At 37.5% G+C, this 19,947-nt stretch overlaps 1 protein-coding gene across 5 annotated transcripts in view; it reads left to right on the top strand.

The window, feature by feature from the left end:
- The window catches only part of GNAS (GNAS complex locus), a 151,988-nt gene that overhangs the window by 57,861 nt on the left and 74,180 nt on the right, over positions 1 to 19,947 (top strand). For all 5 annotated transcript variants that reach the window (XM_083801790.1, XM_083801791.1, XM_083801792.1 and 2 more), the window contains one exon: positions 742 to 814. In XM_083801790.1, coding sequence (XP_083657916.1) covers positions 742 to 814 — 73 coding nt within the window. The remainder of the gene's footprint in view (positions 1 to 741; positions 815 to 19,947) is intronic.

Raw genomic sequence — 19,947 nt, 5'->3', positions numbered from 1 at the left:
GAGGAGAGGGTTTTTTTTTAATTATTATTTTTATTTTTGTACTTAAGGTGTAATGAGGAAATTGGAGGAGAGCTGTGGGGGGCAGTTTGGAGCATGCAGCCACGCAAAGTGGTCTTAGCGTCTCGTTGGGTATGTAATTGATTTAGAGCATGTAGAGGGGGTGGGAGGTTGCTTACAAGACATGGATTAGAGAGGAGACTTCTGTAGCTTTGCGGGTGGAGGCTTAAAGAGGATGCCTTTCTTTTTCAGATGTGAGTAGCCATATATCTTATTTCGTGTGATTTAAGTTACGGTCTTAATGATTGGGAGGTGATAACTGCAGTCAAACGTAAAATATTTTAAGGGTCTAACAAAAATGCTTCTGTTTAATATAGACTTCAGACAGTCTTTCCTTCCATCATAAAGTGGTGACAAGGCAAGAAGATTTTGATGTTTCCTATCTTGTCCCCTATAAAATGTTGAAGTTTTCCTTTTTCCTGCCAGACATAGCAATCTGCTTTTAACGTTGACACTGGAAAAATGGACAGTGAAATGATCCAAGATTCAGATCTGACACATGACTTGAGCTGGGCATTTATTTTTAGCTACAACTGAAGTTTCCAGTGGCAATTATTTCTTTTTCTTTCACTTTTCGCTCTTGCACCGAGAAAACCAACTTTCTCAATTTTTACCGTGAAGAAAAAATGATCTCCCTTCATTACTCATGCTTCCTTCTGAATTTGATTTACTTTCATTTTCTAGGTGCTGGTGAATCCGGTAAAAGCACAATAGTCAAACAGATGAGGATCTTGCATGTGAATGGATTTAATGCTGAGTAAGTGCATTTGTTTCTTTTTCACTTTACACCTCACCATACCTCTGTGTACCACACAATAATCGTTAGTTCTGCTTTATATCTTGGTATATTTTCTTCTTGTTACTGTATCATGGTCTCTAGAATTTGGATGTGTAGTTTTAGATAAGATTAACAGACATTAACTTGAAGAAGTCAAGCACCAATAATAAGTAAGAGCTAATGGCATAAACTGGTTTGTATCAAGGTTCAGTATAGCTGATTTGATTACGGCTTAAGTTTTGTGTTTTGATTTTTTTTTTTTAAACTGCAGTTTCTTTCACAACATGGCTGACACTGATTTACCTCTGCTATAGTACATTGATTTATACTGCTGTAATCTTGCCTCCTGTTAGTGCACAAAATGAATGCAGTTTTCTTTATTTAGAGCAAGTAGGGCTTTTGTTTCTGTATCTTCACAAAATAAGACGGTACTGTGAATTTCTAGGGTAACTGGTCAGATTTTGTTTTCTGTTTGCTTGTTCAGATGTCTGTGATAAAATGTGCTTCTAAAAGTTTTTCTTTTTACGCTTAAAATCTATTTAGGTTTTTGATAATTGTGAGGAGGGGATTGGCATTAATATAAGAAAAATGAAAACCTGTTCTTTGTCTACAAAAGATTTGTTTGCTAACTTCTCATCTAACTTTGCTAGGGAGTGGGAAGAGATTTCCTGGATGTTAGTTTTTGCTTGCAAGCATCTTCATGTGTGTGTGTACCAAAACTTGCTAAAGTAATTCTAACTGAATTAAGGTGTTGATATTTCAGAGTTTATTTTCTTTTTGTAACTTTTTTAGATGATATGACTATTTTTGTCTTTCTCGTTCTCAAACAGTATTTTTGTACTAGCATCTTCTACTTTCTAGTCAGTATGATTTATTTTGTGTCTCTTGTCTCTTTGGGAAGATTAAGCTTTCACTAGCCTTTCAGTAGTTAATTCTGAGCTAAATGTTTAGCTAAGGAGCCTCAACAATACTTCCTAATCCCTAAACACTAGTTCCTGATAAGGTACAGAATCTTTTTGGAAGAAACTTCAGGCTGATTCATAATAAACTACATTGTGTGCTACGTGTTTTTAAGCTCCTCTTTATAGGGAATATTTTCTTTTTCAAGACAGCTCCTTTTCATAAGTGCCTGCTCCTACGTCCTGTCACTTGCGAGTAGTTTTCATTTTTTGGCTGCTCTTGCTAATAAAGACCTCTTAAAAGACTTGCATGACTTAAAAGATTTGTATGAGTTGTCTTTGATATAGCATCTCTCAAAATCTGGTGCTAAGTAAAGCATTCATCAGTAAAAGTGGAAGTCAGGGATCCTTGGCACATTTAAAAATACCAATCGATTTAAGCAACACAGTTCTAAGTTTTCTAAGTATGCAGATGCTGTTAAAGAGGTGATGCTGGTGTTTAGTGAAAGTTGTATTCCATTGGTGGATAACTTTCCCAACTCAGCAAGCTGCATACCAAAATCTGTGTGGCTGGGATCCCAGGGGCCCATTGTACATAGCCTGCAGAGCTGGGGAGGGACTGGGACAGTCTCTGGGATTAGCAGCAGCATTGCATTCCTCGAGTATGTCACTTCTGGGTTGGAGGTTTGGGCTGGGCTGAACGTGCAGCTGGATTCCAGGGCAACATGGCAAATTTGGCCTCAGCAGCCTCTGCTGGCTTCTGTCTTCTCATAGCAAGGGATTTGGATTACCTTGCAGCCCCTATGCCAGCACAGCCCTGCTGCCAATCACGTAGCATACCCCAGTATGGGAGCCACACTTGAACTGCTGGGGAGCTGCACGCAGCTCAGGAGCCACAGGTTGTCCACCCTGTGGTGTATTGTCTTGCAGGCCTTTGTGGGGAGTATATATTCAGGAACATTCAGGTATATTATAATCAAAATTAAGAAGCAGTAAATATAAAATATACAAGTTGTAATTAGTCTACTTTTTGGTTCTCATTGCCAAAAACAATCAGAAGATCATAACATACTCTTTACATAGGAGGAGAGGGCTGTCTTTCAGTGTTTTGAAGTTCTTGCAAGATACACATTAGTCCTTAAATAACTCGCATTTTTCTTCAAAGTAACTAACTGTTCCTGTGCTGTCTTGTTTTCCCTGCTTTTTTTTTTCCTGATTCTTTCCCTTTCTTCCCTACTTATGCGCTGGAAAAATAATGTGGGATTTAGCTAACGTGAGAGAGAGCGTAGAATTGTTTTGGAAGGGTAAGAAAAGTAAAGCATTACTTCTTTTATATTCTAGGACTTTTGACAGAAACATTAAATATGTTCGCATACAGCACCACACGTGATGTGATGCGTAACAGCAGAGAGATTGTAAAGGCTAGTATGCTGGAGGTGAAGATGGTCTTCAGTGTTAGTGTCCATGTACATAAATGTAGTTTTGAATTATTTCTGTTGATGCAGCTTCATCATGTGGCTTGAAAGAAATCTAGTTTAAAGTCCTATCTAAAGCTTGTTTGCCTTTGATTTGGTTGTCCTCTGATAATTGATCTTTGAAGCAGAAAGAGGATACCTGCTATGAAGAATGTCTAACATGCTAAAAACAAGAGAATCAAAAGTTTTTCTTCAGTGTATTTTTCTTCACTATTTCTTCAAATACTCTTAATTTCTGGTGACTGCACAGGATATCCAGTGCTAAATTCACTAGCTTCCTTTAGTGAGTGTGGGGACTTTTTGTTTTCTTCTTAAGGTTCTGCCTGTAAATAGATGAAGGGACGGTTGTCACACACATTTATGTTAATTGGCCTTGTGTAGAGTTGTGGCATTGAGCAAGGCGAAATCTATGTAGTTCTACAAAACCAGAAGAATTTCCTTTGGGATTCCAGTCCTTGATCATTTTACCTAATTAGTTATTTGAGGAAATGTATGGAATCGAGTGTTCCAGGTAATTAATGTGCTTAATAGTTAACAATGCTAAGGTGAATTTGAAGGTGGTTAAAGTTTTAGCTAAGTTAACTACGGTAAAGGCTGGTTTTAAAAAAAAATGTTCCTTTTATAAACCGTAATTGGGCTAGAGGCAGAAATATTTCTTCTGTGTCTGTTCTGAGGGCGGCGCACAGCAGGTAACAGCACTGTGGCACTGGTAAGCAGGGCAGAATATTGGAGAAGCAAGGTGTGGTCTACAGCACACGTTGTTCTGGAGGGAGTTTTTGGAAGGTCTTTGCCCACTTGCAGCACTCGCAGAACAGCTGAAGTTGGCCTTGCTGTTGACTGACGTATTCCTGCAGCAATTTCATAAACGACAGGGATTGTGCTTCCAAGCAGTATTCTTCCGGTGTGCCTAATCTTTAACATGGAAGAGCTGCCTTTTAAGCATGATGAAGACACCGTATCAACCAATTTTTCTACTCTTTGCGTTACTGCCAACAGCAGGGCCCCTCGTGATGTAGAAAAGGTTTAAATTTGGCTCGTAATAGCAGGAAGCCTGTGACTTCCCTTCCTTTCCTTCCCTCCCTCCTCAACACTTCAGCTGTCTTTTCATGAGGCTGTTCCAGGGGGATAGGTCTCTGCTGTCGTGTACTGCATTTTGTTAGCATCCACTGAAAAGGTGGAGCTAAAATTTTTTTTAAACTGTGCAGAAGTTCAGGTGCTAATCTATATGAGCCAGAAAGGATTAATAATGGAAGAGGGAAGGCAGGAGGAGTAAACACTGTAGTTGGTGAAATTAGTGTAAATGCATAATTCAGGTTGAAAAGAGGAAAGAAAAACCTCTTTTCTGTGCTATCTGGGGACTAGGGTTCTTTGCTTCTAAGATGATGGCCTTTCACTGAGTTTTTTTTGTTGTTTTGGTCGTCTTTCCCCTCTGATCACTGTGGGTTTGGCTGACAGGCTCTAAAGATAGAGCGTCATTGTCATGCGTGATTTTAGAAAGTGGGAAATTGGCAAGGGTAATAGACAATTCTGAAGTGTCATGGGAAAATCTGGGACAAACAGAAATATTTAGATAGAAATAAATTGTTGAAATGCAACTTACGAAATTCACTATGGAGACTGACAAATAAGGGGAATATGCCTTTGTGATTAGTAAGTTTGGATAGTATTTAGGATTCAGGAAGTCTTGAGGTTATAGGGGACTTCAAATAACTATCCTGAGCCTCCGTTTCCCAAATGATGATGTATAATGATGACCTTATTTCATAAACTGGTATTATGAACTGCTGAATAGGAGTTTGTGTATTTATGAAATCCATTAATGGTGATGGTAGAGGCAGAACTGAATAACTTTATTTTCAAGACTTGGATGACAAATATATTTGCTTTTCTCATGTACTATTAAAAATTATTTTCTCTTAGTACCAAAATTAAGTAAAGCAAATCAACTCTTAAACTTTTGGAAATTTTCTTCTCCTTTTTCACATAGATTCAATAGTCTGGTGAGGAGGGAAAAGTAGATGTTGATGCTTTCAAATCTTTTCTGTATACATCTGTTCCACTACAAATTGAACTGCAGTACTATTATGTCACATAAACCAGTAAATGACATTAACTAGGGAGATTGGTCTTTATTAATCTCTTTGTGACTGAAATGATTCCTGTCTTAGTAAGTTTGCTTTTTTCTGTCTGATTCTGTGTTTTGTTTTCTAGCTTTAGTCGTTTTGTGTGTGTGAATTTAAAGAAGGGAAGTTAATGTTATGATTGAGGAAAAAAAGAGTATAATATTTATAATTATGTCTTTTAAAATAATGATTTCCCTTCTAATGGTTAATGTTAGTTTGTATACACAAGCATTGTTGCCCTGTTCTTACAGTTCACTTAGATTTGTGTACCAATACTATGTTTTTGGAGTAGTCGCGTCAATTTCTTGCCAAGAAACAGACTTTATTGTATTTTAACCCTACTAGCAAAAAAATATATATTTCTGTTTGTTTGAGTAACACTGAAAAACTGGGGGGGAGGCTTGGTACATATTTTTTTTGCACTGCAATGTGTGTCAGGAGGCTTCTGCAGGCTTGAGTCGGGGAGCATTTCTTTCTCAGCTCCTGTTCCAGGACCCAGATGGGGTGTCACTGTGCTGGAAAAGCTGTGTGTACACGTCCGCTCAGACCACGCAAAGTTCTGATCCAGCTGAATGAGTAGTTGCTGGTTTTGATAGAAATTTGTGCCACAGACCGTAAAGTTAAGGTGTGGGCGGAGGATATGTATTTCAGTCTATTTTAGGTCTTGTCCTAAGAACTGACACAGTTGTGTAATTGAGTTTTGTCAAAAGTCAAGACTGTACCAACAGTGAGTAAATACTGTAATTAAGAACTGAATCCTGCATACATGATTTGGCATGTAAAGGGACTGGCCAAAAATACAGCAGTGGCTTTATTTGTTTTGAGGTTTAGATTTGACAAAAGCTTTTTAAATATGCATAGGCAGCTATCAACATAGTGTAGAAAGCCGTATAGATGGTTTTAGTGAGTTTGGACAGTAATGAGTATGAAGAGTGTAATAAGCATGGGTGATGTAATCTGAGAAGCAAAAGAGAAAGAAGAAAGTTTAGGACTTAACTAAGTGGAAAACATTGTGAATGGATCTGGGAGGATTTGACTTTTGATGGTAGCTGTGGGATTTTACCCATTAGTTTTGGTTTAAAAAAATAAAATAACCCCTCCATTGGCTGTTTACAAAGCTTGCATTTTTTCTTCAACCTTTTCGAAGCAGAAAATAAACTGTTCTGTGGGTAGTGGGTTCTGAGCTCAGTCTGATTTCTATAACGTGTTCCGTCTCTCCCAAATCTTTTCTGCAATAGTCCCAGTCAGCAGTTCTCCCCGTGGTACTAGAGCTGTCAAGGTATCTCCTGTTTCCTCCACCTGATACAGTCCTTGTTCTAATCTATGTCCCTGATGTTCTCTGCAACACTGGTCCTTAAATACTCTTGGATCATGCTGTCCTTTATCTTTTTTTTTTTTCTGCTTTTCCTGCTGCCTGGATGAAAGTCAGCACGTGCTGTGGCTGGTTTAGAACTGCATGCACTCATGCTGCTTTTCCTCACTGGAGCTCTAATTTTGGTCTCTCCTCTACTCAGCCTCTGATTTCCACTATGGGAAATTAATCTCTGCAACAGCAACTCTGTCAAACTTGGTTGAAGTTGGGCAACGGTATCAGAGGGACTGAGAGAAAACAGCTGAAAAACGCTTCTTCTGTTACGATTTTGTAAGCGTCCTTCCAGAGTGCCTTCTAGATGAAGGCAGACATAGCTGATGGTCTGAAGTATAATCCAACAGGCAAATTTATCTCTATCTTTAGTTTTAGATGCATCATGCATTTGTATATTAGAGCTGCCTAAGTCTCATCTCTGATGAAGAAGTGAAATACATAAATTGTTCACCCTAATCTTGGTCGTTCAAAGCTCTCGAGTTGAAATGAAGGAATTTCCACTGATGAGGGATTTTTTTAATGTAACTTTAATCCTTATGTATCAAAAACAATATGCCCTCTGCCTGACAATTGAATCTTGAGTTCTTAGTACATACAAGAGTGTTTAGAATATAGTGCAAGTGTAGCACCAGCTTTTAAACATTATTTCTATAACTGTCCTGTAATGTAAACATATAGTTAATTAGAATTATTTACGAGGAATTTAAATTTAATTTAAGGAAGAGCTCGGTTACGTAGAAACAACAATGCATCAAGGTATGCTCTTGACAGCTAAGGGACAAAATTATCTGCTTTTTTAGGAATGTAGTAGGGGAATGTCATGATGAGACGTTCTGTTTTAAGATGTTTGTTATTACAGAAGTATGAGAAGGCTTGTGACAGTGTCTATTAGCTACTTGTTGCTGACTATATTCTCCAAAGGGCTATTTAATAAGTCATTGTGTTCACTTGTCTTTTTAGTTAAGGCACCAGAAAATAATCATCTCTCCCAGCTGCACCCTTCTAGCCTCCCAGGAGTGCTGAACTAATGGAGCAGGCAGAGGTGTGCAGTATTTCCTTCTGAGGTGCACTGCAGTCCCAGTAGGTGTTACATTTAGCCTTGAATGGCAACTTAACAGCTAGCTGGGGGATTTCCTATTGCCTTCTTAATCACTGTGATTTAAATACTCCAGGCTTCTCTGCCGGTCTATGTGTGTAGATACCATTTTGTTTCCTTCAGGTTAAGATATTTTAATTCTGCTTTGCTATGATTATTTCTAATTAATATTAACATTTATGTTACATGAAATGCTGAAAGGAAGCCAGTATTAGCAAAGCAGGTTTCTTCCTCAAGTTTGTAATGAGAAGGGACACCTCTTGTTTGGTTTTTAATTTTTTTTATTAGGCAAAAAAATGTCTAGTGGGACACTAAGTACAGTAAACACAGCAAACTGGGGAATATCTGTTTTTAACTCTGGTAACTTAACATAAAAATAAATATGCTAGCTAAATTTGAGTTACTGTCATTGCTGTGGAAAAGTTAAACTATTTCATTTCAAGAATTTTAATTTAATTGCGTAACAGTGATTGGCATGGCTTTGGATATTTTGTATTACTTTCACAGTTTAAGACCATTTAAGATAAAGGTGAAAGCTTATAGTGGCAATATTTTTTTTTTTAATAAGCAAAAGATTGTTATCACAAGAACAGCATTTGCTGCAAAAAATTTACTCAGTAAATTTTACTTCATCGTTTTGGTTGTCTGAAATGAGAAAATAACAACAGCACTGTGTTTTTCATGGGAAAAAAACTACGCACAGTGCAAAGCTGAGGAAATGTTTTTCTCATTAAACGAAAGAGAAAAGGGGGAGAAGAAACGCTCCACGAAGTACGAGGGGCTCTCAGGGAGCGAGTAACACCCTGCTGCAGGCGGCTGCACCAGCGCCTGGCTGCGGGGTGCTCAGGGAGAGCAGCCCCAGCTCCGCTGTCCTCACCTGCACTTTCGGAGGTCAGTGTCAGTAAGGAGTTTAAGTTAAATGTTTTTGATATTTTGTTTCATTGTAATTTATGGCAACCCTGTTATGCAACTTACTGGAAGATTTGCTTTATGGGATTTCTTGTTGTTGTTGTTAAATTTCTATGGAGTAGGAAGTTATTAAATTTTCAGTAGTGGTTTTGAAGCCTAGTGCGATCTATGCCTGTAAATTAGATGCAACTTCTTACTTTCGGTATGTAAAAACGCTTAATAATGTTTCAAAATAGTTACTCAAAGGAACACGTTCTGCTTAGCTGAACGTTGTAGATAAAAATACAGTTTATAACTGGAGATACACAATCACGTACATAAAAATAGCAAGCGTAATTATTTTGCCATTTAGTTTCTTGAATTGAAAATGGGAGTGAGCTGTGTCACTGGACTCTAGTTTCAGGGAGCCATTGGGAATACAGGATGCCCCGTACTGCCACTGTGTTTTGCCTTCACCTAATTGGACAGTCTTCATTTTATGTAATTGCATCTTATGCAATCATATGTTTACTTTCCTTATGTTTATCACTGGAGAACTTCATAGTGTCCTGTTACCTCAATATCTTTTTGCTAGCATTAAAACGTAAAGTGCTAGAAGAGAGTATAAAAAAAAAAAAAAGACTGAGTTTGCTAAAGCATTTCTGACTATTTTGTACAATCCTAGGATTTATTACAAAAAAAAAAAAAGGCAGCGTACTAGTTAGCTGTTTTTTCCACATTTTTTTTCAGACTTTAGAAACCTAGGGTTGTCTGAGAGGGGGAGGGTGGCAGGGAGGGAGAAGGGGAAGTAGATGCAAGTGACAGTCGTAGATGATGTTCATAAGTAACATTTAATATGCACATGTTATTTAAAAAAAAAAAAAAAGAAGTGAGGCCTACATAGATTTATCTCCCTTAGACAGAAAAGGAATGTTATACCAATTTGGTCTTAGAATAAAATTTTACATGTCAAATCTTACATTATTACTTCTCTCTGGAGATAGCTGGAACCCACTGAGATCTCTAATTCGTAGATTCCCTTCTGATAGTTTTGGAAAAAACCCATAGGACAATATGAAAACAGTATGAAAAGTTTTACGTCTAATAATTTGGTTGGGCACAGATTTGTTACTGAATGCAGAAAGTAAAATGATGCAAAGTTGTGTAGAGAGGCCAAAAATATTCTATAGGTATTTTATTCCTTACAAACAAAAAAGGAGGATGTATCCATCCTATGCAATGCTGAAAATAGAAAAGGAAGTTTAGAATTTGTGACAAAGGCAAGTATCAGGAGCATCTGTTAGAATATGGATATTTTCAAAACAAGAATAAATAATGGACAAGAATCCCAAAGGAACTGTATGAGAAGCTATGGGAAACACTAATGTTAAATTTTTTATAATTCTTAGAAAAAGGGAAGTGATTCTGTTCCTTGAAGTAAGAGAGTACCTAGATGCTTGGCATCAACTATGGGCAGATATGCTGTTTTTTTTTTCTTTAAATTATGATGGTTTCTTACAACCAGGGTGTATAGGGAGAACACCATTAATAGTCAGCATAGCTGCGTACCTAGGGAGATGTTGTTGAATCGACCTGTGCCTCTTCAGGAAGATGATAGATCTGATTGATTAAAATCAACTTGTTTGATACCATTGTGTTTTTTTTTTCTGCCATTTGATGTAATCGCATTATATTTTAATTTTAAAAACTTCATTGTGTGGAATTACCAATGTATATATTACAGCAATTTAAAAGTTGGCTTACTGATAGATCTCAGTACGGTGGTTAATAGAGGCAGTGAGGGGGACCACTTCTTGGAAAGCCTCCAGGGAACTACTGGTTAAGTATATAAAGTCATTCCTTAGATTGCCAGTCTGATTCAGTCTAAAACCCCTCCCTGCAAACTGGCTGTAGTTAACACTGGGAAGGTCAGGTTACTCTTTATAGGGTGATCTGAATAACATGTTTAAAAGTTGTACTTCATAAATTTGTTTTAATACAGCTGAATGCAAGACAGTCTCACAGGAGTCAGAATGTAGATTTTATCTGTAAAATTGGAAAAGGCCTTGGAAGTCAATTAGTTAGGGGAGTTTGCTTTCTTGTGGCAAAAAGACAAATGTAGGCTTGGATGTATAAAAAAAGGGAAAAGTGAAGCGTAAGTAATAAAGTAGACCTCAACACCGATAAGAACGTTATTAAAATGGTATAGCCCATGTCTGTACTTCATGAAGGATGTGGAACTGCTGGGAAGGATTTAAAAGAAGGACCCCAGGAATTGTACCGGGTTCATAAACAGGATGTTTATACGTGATGTCATTTACATGTAGAGGTACTGCTATGTGAGAAAGATACAAAAAAAAAAAAAAAAAGGTATGAGTGAGATTTAGTTCCTTACCAGTAGAGATACTTTAAGTGAAATAATGTGTTCGGATACGAAAGCCTTGCTTTAGCTCTCTTAGAGAAAGATAAGTCAATATTTTTAAACTGAACTTCAATCCAGTTTATGGAGATGCAGCTTCCCTGCCACAAGTGTGCCTGCTCCTGGTGGCCGTTCTGGCCTTGGAAAACAAGAAGCCTATCAAAGATGAGACAGGATCGGAGGTGATGTTAGAAGATCCTCTTTCGTGACACACGGGTTGATTCTTACTCACATGATCCAGAGAAAATTTATTGAAGAGCTTGAGATAAGAAAGGCCTACTTTTTCTAATCGGTTCTCTGCCATTGTAGGAGTCATGGGTGCTCAATATCATCTAATTTCTTGCTTGTTACTTGTGCATAGCATGTAACAAATTGGGACCTGCAGGTCAAAATTGTTTCATTTGAAATTTCAACTTGATATTAAAGTATATGGAGAAGCACAGCAGCCTGTGGTACACTGAAAGGCAGACTGAAATATGCAGTTACCCTCCCTGGGTTAAAAGTTTCCCAGATGTTTGCTATACGTCAGTGTTCCTTGCTGTACCAAGCCCCTAACACAGGTAAAAGTCATCTTCCATTTAGGCAGACATACATGTGTCTGAGGAGCTGGCTTAATGGATTTAGTGGGACTCTGTGTTTTTGAAAGAAATAGCAAAATTTCACCTTATTGTGGAAAATTCAAATTGGTACGGTTTGAGTGCATCAGTATCTCTTAATGAAACCAAATATAGTTCTCTTCAATTCCATTCATTCTGGACTTTATCTCTCTGATGCATCTCACTAGTTGCCAAGCAACCTCAACAGTAGTTCTGCACATCCAGCAGCATTAAAAAAAAAAAGTGAGTAGTTGTTGCTGAAAATAAGATGCCTTCTGATGACATGAATGAAGAGAGTTAGGAGAGAAGGAAATGGGGAGTGGCAAGTTTGGAGCTGATGTTCTGAAAAAGCTAATAATATTTAGGGCTCAAGCAGTGTTTTTTTATTTTCAAAGCACTACATAATAATCACAAGATTATTTAATAAAGAATATTTTTTTCCTTTCAGTGAGTGAAGTACAATTATGTTTATGCTTCATAGAGCACAGGGCAGGGTTTAGTCCCAAGAGGGTAGGAGTTAGTTTGGTATATGGATTTATTTTTCTGACCTATATTGACTTCAAGTGTTTCTAGTTGGACTGCAAATTAACTGAAAGTTTTGAGAATATTTTTGTTCATGTGTTTGCTGATACATAGACATCACCATCCATTCATTTCATGCTGATGCACCTGCAGCATATTGAATTTCATTAAAATATTTATCACCTAGAAGGCCTTCCAAACAAGAAGTATGATAAATTGTGTGTAGGTCCTTTATTACTTGATAATGCTGCAATGCTTATTGCTTATATATATTGCTTATAGAGCAGTAAATAGAGCTTATTTTTATATTCTGTCTCTTGCGTGAAATGTGATCTGAGCAGCAGACAAACTACCATAGCCAAGGGTATCACAATGAACATGAAATCTGACTTGCAAAAATGATTCTGGTTTTGGATTTTTAAGTTTGCATGATAGCTTCATTTCCATTCAAAAAGAAAACTGTATATTAATTACACATGGACAGACTATAATAACATTGTTGAGGATGCAAAAAAGTTAGAAAGTGCATGGATTAAAATTTCCTTAATCTGAGTTCAGATCAGAATACCGTTGAGTATAACTGCCTATATGGAAAGGTCATTTTCAATTCTGTAAGTAACTCCTAAAAAGCAGTAATTGTAACTTTTTTAAAGCAGATTCTGACATTGAGAACACCCAATTTTCCTTAGACACAGTCTGGAATTTCTGAGTTGCATACCGTTATCACACACAACAGCAAATTAAGCTATCCTACAAGTTTTGGCCAGAGGACTGTTGGTCCCAGTCACAAGCATTAATGCTTTGCCTCCCACTTTTTTTTTTTTTTTTCCTGAAGGTGCTGGTCTTAGAAACAGGCTTGTTTCACTTCTGGATGACAGTAGTAAAAAGGGATGTACTGCAAATGAGTCAGAAATGATGGTATATCAAGTCCCTGGTTTTATTTATATGCAAATGAGGACATATTCTGAATTGCACATTAATTGTCTGTGGAAGAAAAAAACGTGTCAGACATGCTTCGTGCATAGGGAGGCTTTTATATGCAGGGTATTTTGTGCCAAGTCTGTGTTTACACACTGAATGTCCACTTAGGTGTTTTTGTCAAGAGGCTTCCATTTTGCCATCGTTCAGGATGAAACGAACAAGATGAATCAGTGCAATATAGGAGGCATTTTCGCTGTGTGATGCAGATAAACACAACAAATGAACACTCAGCGTGCAAATTCACAGCTTGTCGTTGCAAGGCAGCTTCCTGCTCTCCTGCTTCCGTAGGAGTGTGAGATGTTTTCAAGGTAGTTTGATACTTTAAGCTGTCATTGAGAGGACGTATATATTTGGGATTATAATCTGTATGTTAATTGTCTGCATCACAGACCCGAGTGAGTGCATGCCTGAGAAGAGCTGTTTTTGCCTTACACGAGGTGGGTGGTACATTACCCACCAACTGCAGTCGCAGTAAATTTGAGTCAGCTGGTGATAGGTTACTTGCTGCTTTTCATGTGTGGGCTAAAAACAATACTAGATAATTCTAGGTTAAAGGATAAATTGAATTAATGAAGGCATACAAAAGACATACACTAGGAAGTGTTTAAAACGTAATGAAAAAAACATTCCAGTGTATGTGATATTTTTGCTATGTTAACGCGTAAGGTTTATTTGTGTTGGACTGAAATTTCTTTTGACATGCTCCAGTTAAGAGGTAATTTACAGATAGAAAAGGAGTATGTGTGTGATGTGTATAAATAAACTGTTTTGGTGGTGGTATTTTTATCTTAATCCTCTAAGAGAAAAAGACCGGTCCTAGTTGATGCTTTTTTTTTTTTTTTTAATGCATAAAAAGCATGAATTTTGGCAGCTGTCTTTTGCCTTTAGGCTTCTAAGTAGGTTTGTCTGTGCAAGATGTGTGTAATTACTCTACATATGTGATATATTAGCTGCTGCATCAGTATTGCCATGTAAACTTGGTTACCCCTTTATATATATGTATGTATTCTCTGTATACCTAGTTTTAAAAGGGTAAATATTATAAACTGGTTGCTCAAGAGCAGTATGCTATAAAAAAGGTAATAAGCACGTCAGTAAACGTGTTGGAGGTGGTAATAAAACCGCGCTATAATCCACCTCCCAATTTATTGAACTCTAACTATTGTTATCTGTGACAATTAACTGCTGCATATTGTACATTAACCCTTTGTATAGTAGCTGTACGTGGATGGAGTGGTCCTAACTGGGAATGCAGTGCCTTAAACTTTGGTTCAAGCAAATGTGTCATCTAATTTGATAGGATTCACAGTTTGCTTGTTGCTTGTCTCTTTTTGGCTAGCTTTTTTTTCAACAGAAAAGGACACCCAGTTACTTTGTGGCAAACATCTTTGTCACAAAAGTTAATACTGTTTTGCAAAATAAAAAATAAATATGTGACTTATTTCATGTTTTTCTTCAGTATATTGAAAATAATTATACTGTGTAAAATGATAAGCATTTCATCATTGAAATCTGTTGTTCTTGGATTATATATATTTTTTTGAAATAAGCTTTTAAGAAGCTTTGTTTGACAATATTATAAAAGTGATTGCAGTGGAAGTGTGTGTTAATGTCACTGGACTCCTGAATTCTCAAACTCTGTAGAGGAAATGTAGGGAATTTAGATTTCTTAGAAGACTACATGTAGGATCCATTGCAGTTGGTGCATGTGAACGCAGTTGTTCGATGCATAGCAGTGCAGCTGGAAGAACCAAATAAATCTCCATTCAGTCCTGTTCAGGACCTTGCCACAGCCTGTTTCAGGACTTGGCAGCAGCTTACGTATTGCAGAGGTGAGTTGTGTGTAAGCACAGTCGGAGGCGAGCATCCATGGCACCTCTCATGTACGGGGCCAAGCCAGAGCCGCGCAGGAGAGCAGCAATGGGCCGGTAGGACCAGCAGGCTGCCCTTCCAGCCTCCCTTAGCTCATGCTTCAAAGCATTCGTGCTGTGGGTGGGTGATACTCATCTGGATTTCCTCATGGGTCTCCTGCGTGATGCTGGGTGTCAAAGTGTGGTTTTGATCACTGCTTGGTTGGACCGATCAATTCCTAAAGCAGTTTGTGTGTGCTTAATGTTCACCGAGAGCTGGGTTGTGTAAGCTCAGGAGTGCGGCTGTAAAGAGTTTGGAAAGCTGTGTAGCGGATGTATGATGTTAAGTGAGGTGAAATAGTAAAAGATTACCTTTTCTCAGTAGCTGTAAGGACTCCCTCTTGGTCGAAGGTTTACATTTTCTAAATACATTCCTTCCTCAGTCTTCCAGAAGGTGATTGCTTAGATTCAGAAATGTCCTACCATGTCTTCAAACTGTTGAGGCATTGGAAGTTGTTAAAGAGTACAGCTTGTTGGCTTCAGTTGTCTGTTGCCTTGGCATGGAGTGGATTTTATACATGCTACTGTAGCCAGTGTCCCTTAATTCTGAGGCGATCTTTGAAATGGCAAGCAATTATCTTTTGAAGTTTGGATCTCATGATATCAATGCAGATATGTAGTAAAATATTCCAGGGTGTGGCGATACTTAATTATTAATGACTGAGACTTGGGGCATTTCCTGAATATTAATGCTGGATATGAATGTCAGTTGCTTGTGGTGAAATTACTACCCAGTTACTTATTCTCCCCCTCTCCTTTTTTATTGATTGTTCATGGAGAAATGCTAAATACAGAGTTAAGTCAGGCAAGTATTTGAAGTATTCTGTGAAGCACAGTGTTAGAGACAAATGCTGTCACTGCCTTCATACCTTACACATTGCATAATTATGTAGTGTAAAAATGGTTATTTTAAAACTTTTTTCCCAGAATGACTTAATACATAGTTACACGACTCAAACTGTAAGTTGTCCACTGAGATTTTTCCCTCAGATCGCTTTGTAAAATTAAAGCATTGTCGTAGGCTTGTAGTTTTGAGCGATGAAGCTGACAGAGAATTTGCTCTAATTGTGTAATTGCCACCAAGGGTAAACTGATATGATACCACACCTTGGGTGTACTTTAATACTTAATCTACCTCTTAGGAAAGGTTGAGGATTGGCTAGCTCATGTCACTACAGTGCTTAAAAAAAAAAATCTAGTCATAAACATTTTTATGACTAGGTTTACATGATTTGTGTTTTTAGAGAAATATATCCTTCCTCTGCCAACACCAACTATTAATAACCTACTAAAACACACGACTTGAACATTTCATAAATGCATTTGGAACATACTATGTATGCAGTCAGTTACACTGCGTTCTGTAGGTCTGAACTCCTGAGAAGTCTTGCTTAACCTTTGTATGAGGCATGTAAGGAGATGCCAGTGAGTATCGTTATGCTCTAGGTGGATTGATACAGTTATCTGATTTCCAGGTAGTAGATTCGTACAGCTTTTCTGCATATTGCTTGCATGTGTTGAAAATAGCTTGTGGGAATAAACTTGGCTTCTCTTTCTGTTAAACTTGAGAAAAAGATATTATGTGGTATATAACGAACATTTCGGAGGAAGGCCTTGTCTGTCTTGCTTCATGTTAGCGATCAGTAAAGTAGGACTTATTCTTCACTTTCTTGTTTTCTTGCTGCTTTACAGCAGCTCTCTAATTATGTACCTTCTCCCAGGTACGTTCCAGCTCATTCTTAAAACAGAAATAGGGAGAAACAAAAAAGTTTGAGAGCTGCTGTCTCAGAAAGTTGACGAACAGAGAAAGAAATGTCAGTGAGCTTCACTGTGTTGCTGTAACAACTGAGGTGAGCAGCGTCCCTGACAAGATTGGCAGCTGGTGTTGGTCATATATGTATATAAAAGTGCAAGCCAAGGACAAAGGTATTGGATCTTTACTAAAGCAAGACCTTTCTTTTTAAAAAAGAAAGGCAGGGGACATACTGTATTTCTTCAGTCTTTTTCTCCTTCTCTCTTGCCCTCACCACCCTATCTTGAGTTTTACTGCTTAACTGAGAACCAGTGTCTCTAATTTAAATGTAGAAATGGCTTATGTAGTCCAGCTTATGTATCAGATAAACAATATGTTCTAGAATTTTACAGATATTGATGATCACCCCCAAAGTATTTTCAATTCTTTTAATCAAATGTGTGGCACTAAGCAGACATTTTCTCTAATGTAGTGGCAAAAACATCTCAGTCTGCTGAAAGTTCCAGAAAGAGAATTTCTAAGAATCCATGCTATGCTACATTAGCTGGATGGTTTGCATAGTCCGATATCGTGTCTCAGAAATGGCACTTTAGAAGGTTAGGGAAAAAGCATAAGGGAAAGATTCACATTGCTTCCCATTTGGGTCTGTTGCCAGGTTCTGCCACCGGTGCTTTAGGAACTCTAAGATTCATAACAAGTTTTGAATTTAAGTCACATTCTATGTTTTTTTCTGTTCCTTTTCCCCTTTAATATGAAATAAAAAGACTAATACTTGAATTATCTTAACAAATCTTCTTTTTCCTTTAAGGTTTCTTGTTTTGCCTTTATTTAATTTATTTTTTTTTCCATTTCATTGTCTGTGAATAGAATGCAAATCTTGCAAATCAGTTGTGCTGCCTGGTTAATACCTCTGCATTGGCTGGAATGCCACTGAGGGCAATCACATTCAGATAGGGTCAACTTAACTCCAGTTTCTCAGCACTTCTGGTATGTTTTTGTTGCAGCAAAAGTAGTAGCTGGTTGGGTTAATCATTATGCCCAAGTAATACTGTTTAAGTAATTTGCAATGTAATAACTTCTAGCAGTATATATGTTCTCCTGAGATTATTTTCTTCAGCTGTCTATAAGTTTCTTATTCAAATAGTATTATTAATATTTAAGGGACCATATGTTGTGAAAGTAATTGGACAATTATAGTAGAGCTCTGTATATTCTATGTGATGTGCAAAGTATCCGCAAATTATATCTCACATACCTCTTTTGTCCTAACATTCTAATTTATTATATACTGTCAGTACGAACTATATCTTTTTTTCTTTTTTTTTGTTACCGTTTAGAAATGTCAGGTCAGGGCCAAGACATGATAATTGTGCCATTGTCATAGTTTGACTTAAATTACAGCAGTATAACTTCCCTTTTATCAGGGGAAACGATAATAAATGTGCTTATTCAGGTATAATTAATTTCCAATTTTAAACATAGTAAAAGGTCATTCTTCGTACTAGTTGAGTCCAAATACATGTAGATGTTGAGTACAAGAAAGTGAAACTTTCTTCACTGCCTCTCTTGTGACTTCCAGACTTCTCAGCAAGCGTGGTTTGGAATTTTTCCAGTTAATTTGTGTTTCGTTGGAGAAGGCTAATCTGGATCCACAATGTTTGTCCAAAACCTCATGAGTTAAATGAACCTTCCTGGTACTAAAGGGAGGGTTCCCTGGAAGTCCAGGATGGTGGTAGATTGCTCGGGACAGGAGGTTTTCGGTCGGGCTCCTGGGTGTGCAGGCACTTGCAGCACCTTCCAGCACCATCTCATTCAGTATCCATGGCTTGGGGGGAGTATTCCCGGCATTTAGAAACATAATTTTCCAAGTGGATTTAAAAATAAAAAAGTTGCGTTTTACCTGAAATACTTGTATTCCTTTTTTTCATATCAATATTTCAAACTTTCAATTTGGTGGTCTTTGTTTTCTATGTGTTAACCTGAGCAATTGTTCACGTCTTCTCTAGTTTTATACCTCGTGCTTAGGTTTGCACAAAAGGGACCAAACAGTCAATGAATCGGGTTAAAGATGCTCTGTGCTCAGTTTGAATATAAATAACTCCACAAGAGGGGAAGGCTCAGCTTCTTGTTGTTTGTTGGGAAGTAATCTGCGCAAAGGGAAACTTGTATGGAAAAGCTGCTCTGCCAACTTAAAAATAAATAAATAAATAATAAATAGAATAAAATTGCTTGGAAAGTACTGTCTTGTAAGATCCAAATGCCTGGCACAGAAGTGGATTTTGTAAGACACACGAGGGAAGAATTTGAGAAGCGAGTTTTTCTCGGTATCTACCCATCTGTTTGTTCAGGAGTCGGTCCTAACTGTGTGCCTAAACCGGTTACGTACTGTGTGTGCTGCAGTACACATCCACTTAAGCTTTTGTAACTAAAAATAGTTTGCTGTGACACAATTAAGGAACTGTAAAATTGAATTGTGAAAGTATTGTTCTCTTACTACGCAGTTCAAATGAATGGGCATAATGGGAAATATAATATTGAGGTAAGGGAAGTGTGTATCACGTTTTCAGATTCATTTCTGCAGCTCCTCTGTAATAAAGGAAAGTTTGTCCTGCTTTGTTAAATGTACGGGAGTTGTTAATTTGCCATTTCATCAGTTCACTTGTAGTACAGCTGTAAGTGGGTTGACTTTACAGCAAAATTATTTCAGAAGCATCAGTACCGAAATTTGCACTTCTAAAAATAGACTCCTAACTTACCTGTAAATAAAGACCTAGATTGCTAGAAATAAAATACTGTCAACTAAAGGACATCAAAAAGCATGTATCTCCTAAAGTCAGGCAGGAAAGAAGAACTGGTAGGTGGAACTGCTTGCCCCAAACACTGCTCACTGGCACTGGCTGGAGAATTTCACTACGGGGCTTACTGCGATGACTGCCTCTGTGCTTGGAAGGAAGTGAGGGTATTTTTGTTGTTGTTGCCTGGTAATATTTAAATAATTTATTTATACAAATATTTTTCTTGTATCATCTTGACTTCTAGTAGTGCAAAGCTTTTTAATAACTGGAAAATAAATGAGAAGCTTTC

This window comes from Anser anser, assembly GCF_964211835.1.
Source record: "Anser anser genome assembly, chromosome: 16".
Lineage (NCBI taxonomy): Eukaryota > Metazoa > Chordata > Aves > Anseriformes > Anatidae > Anser > Anser anser.
This window is presented reverse-complemented; position numbering and strand designations above follow the sequence as displayed.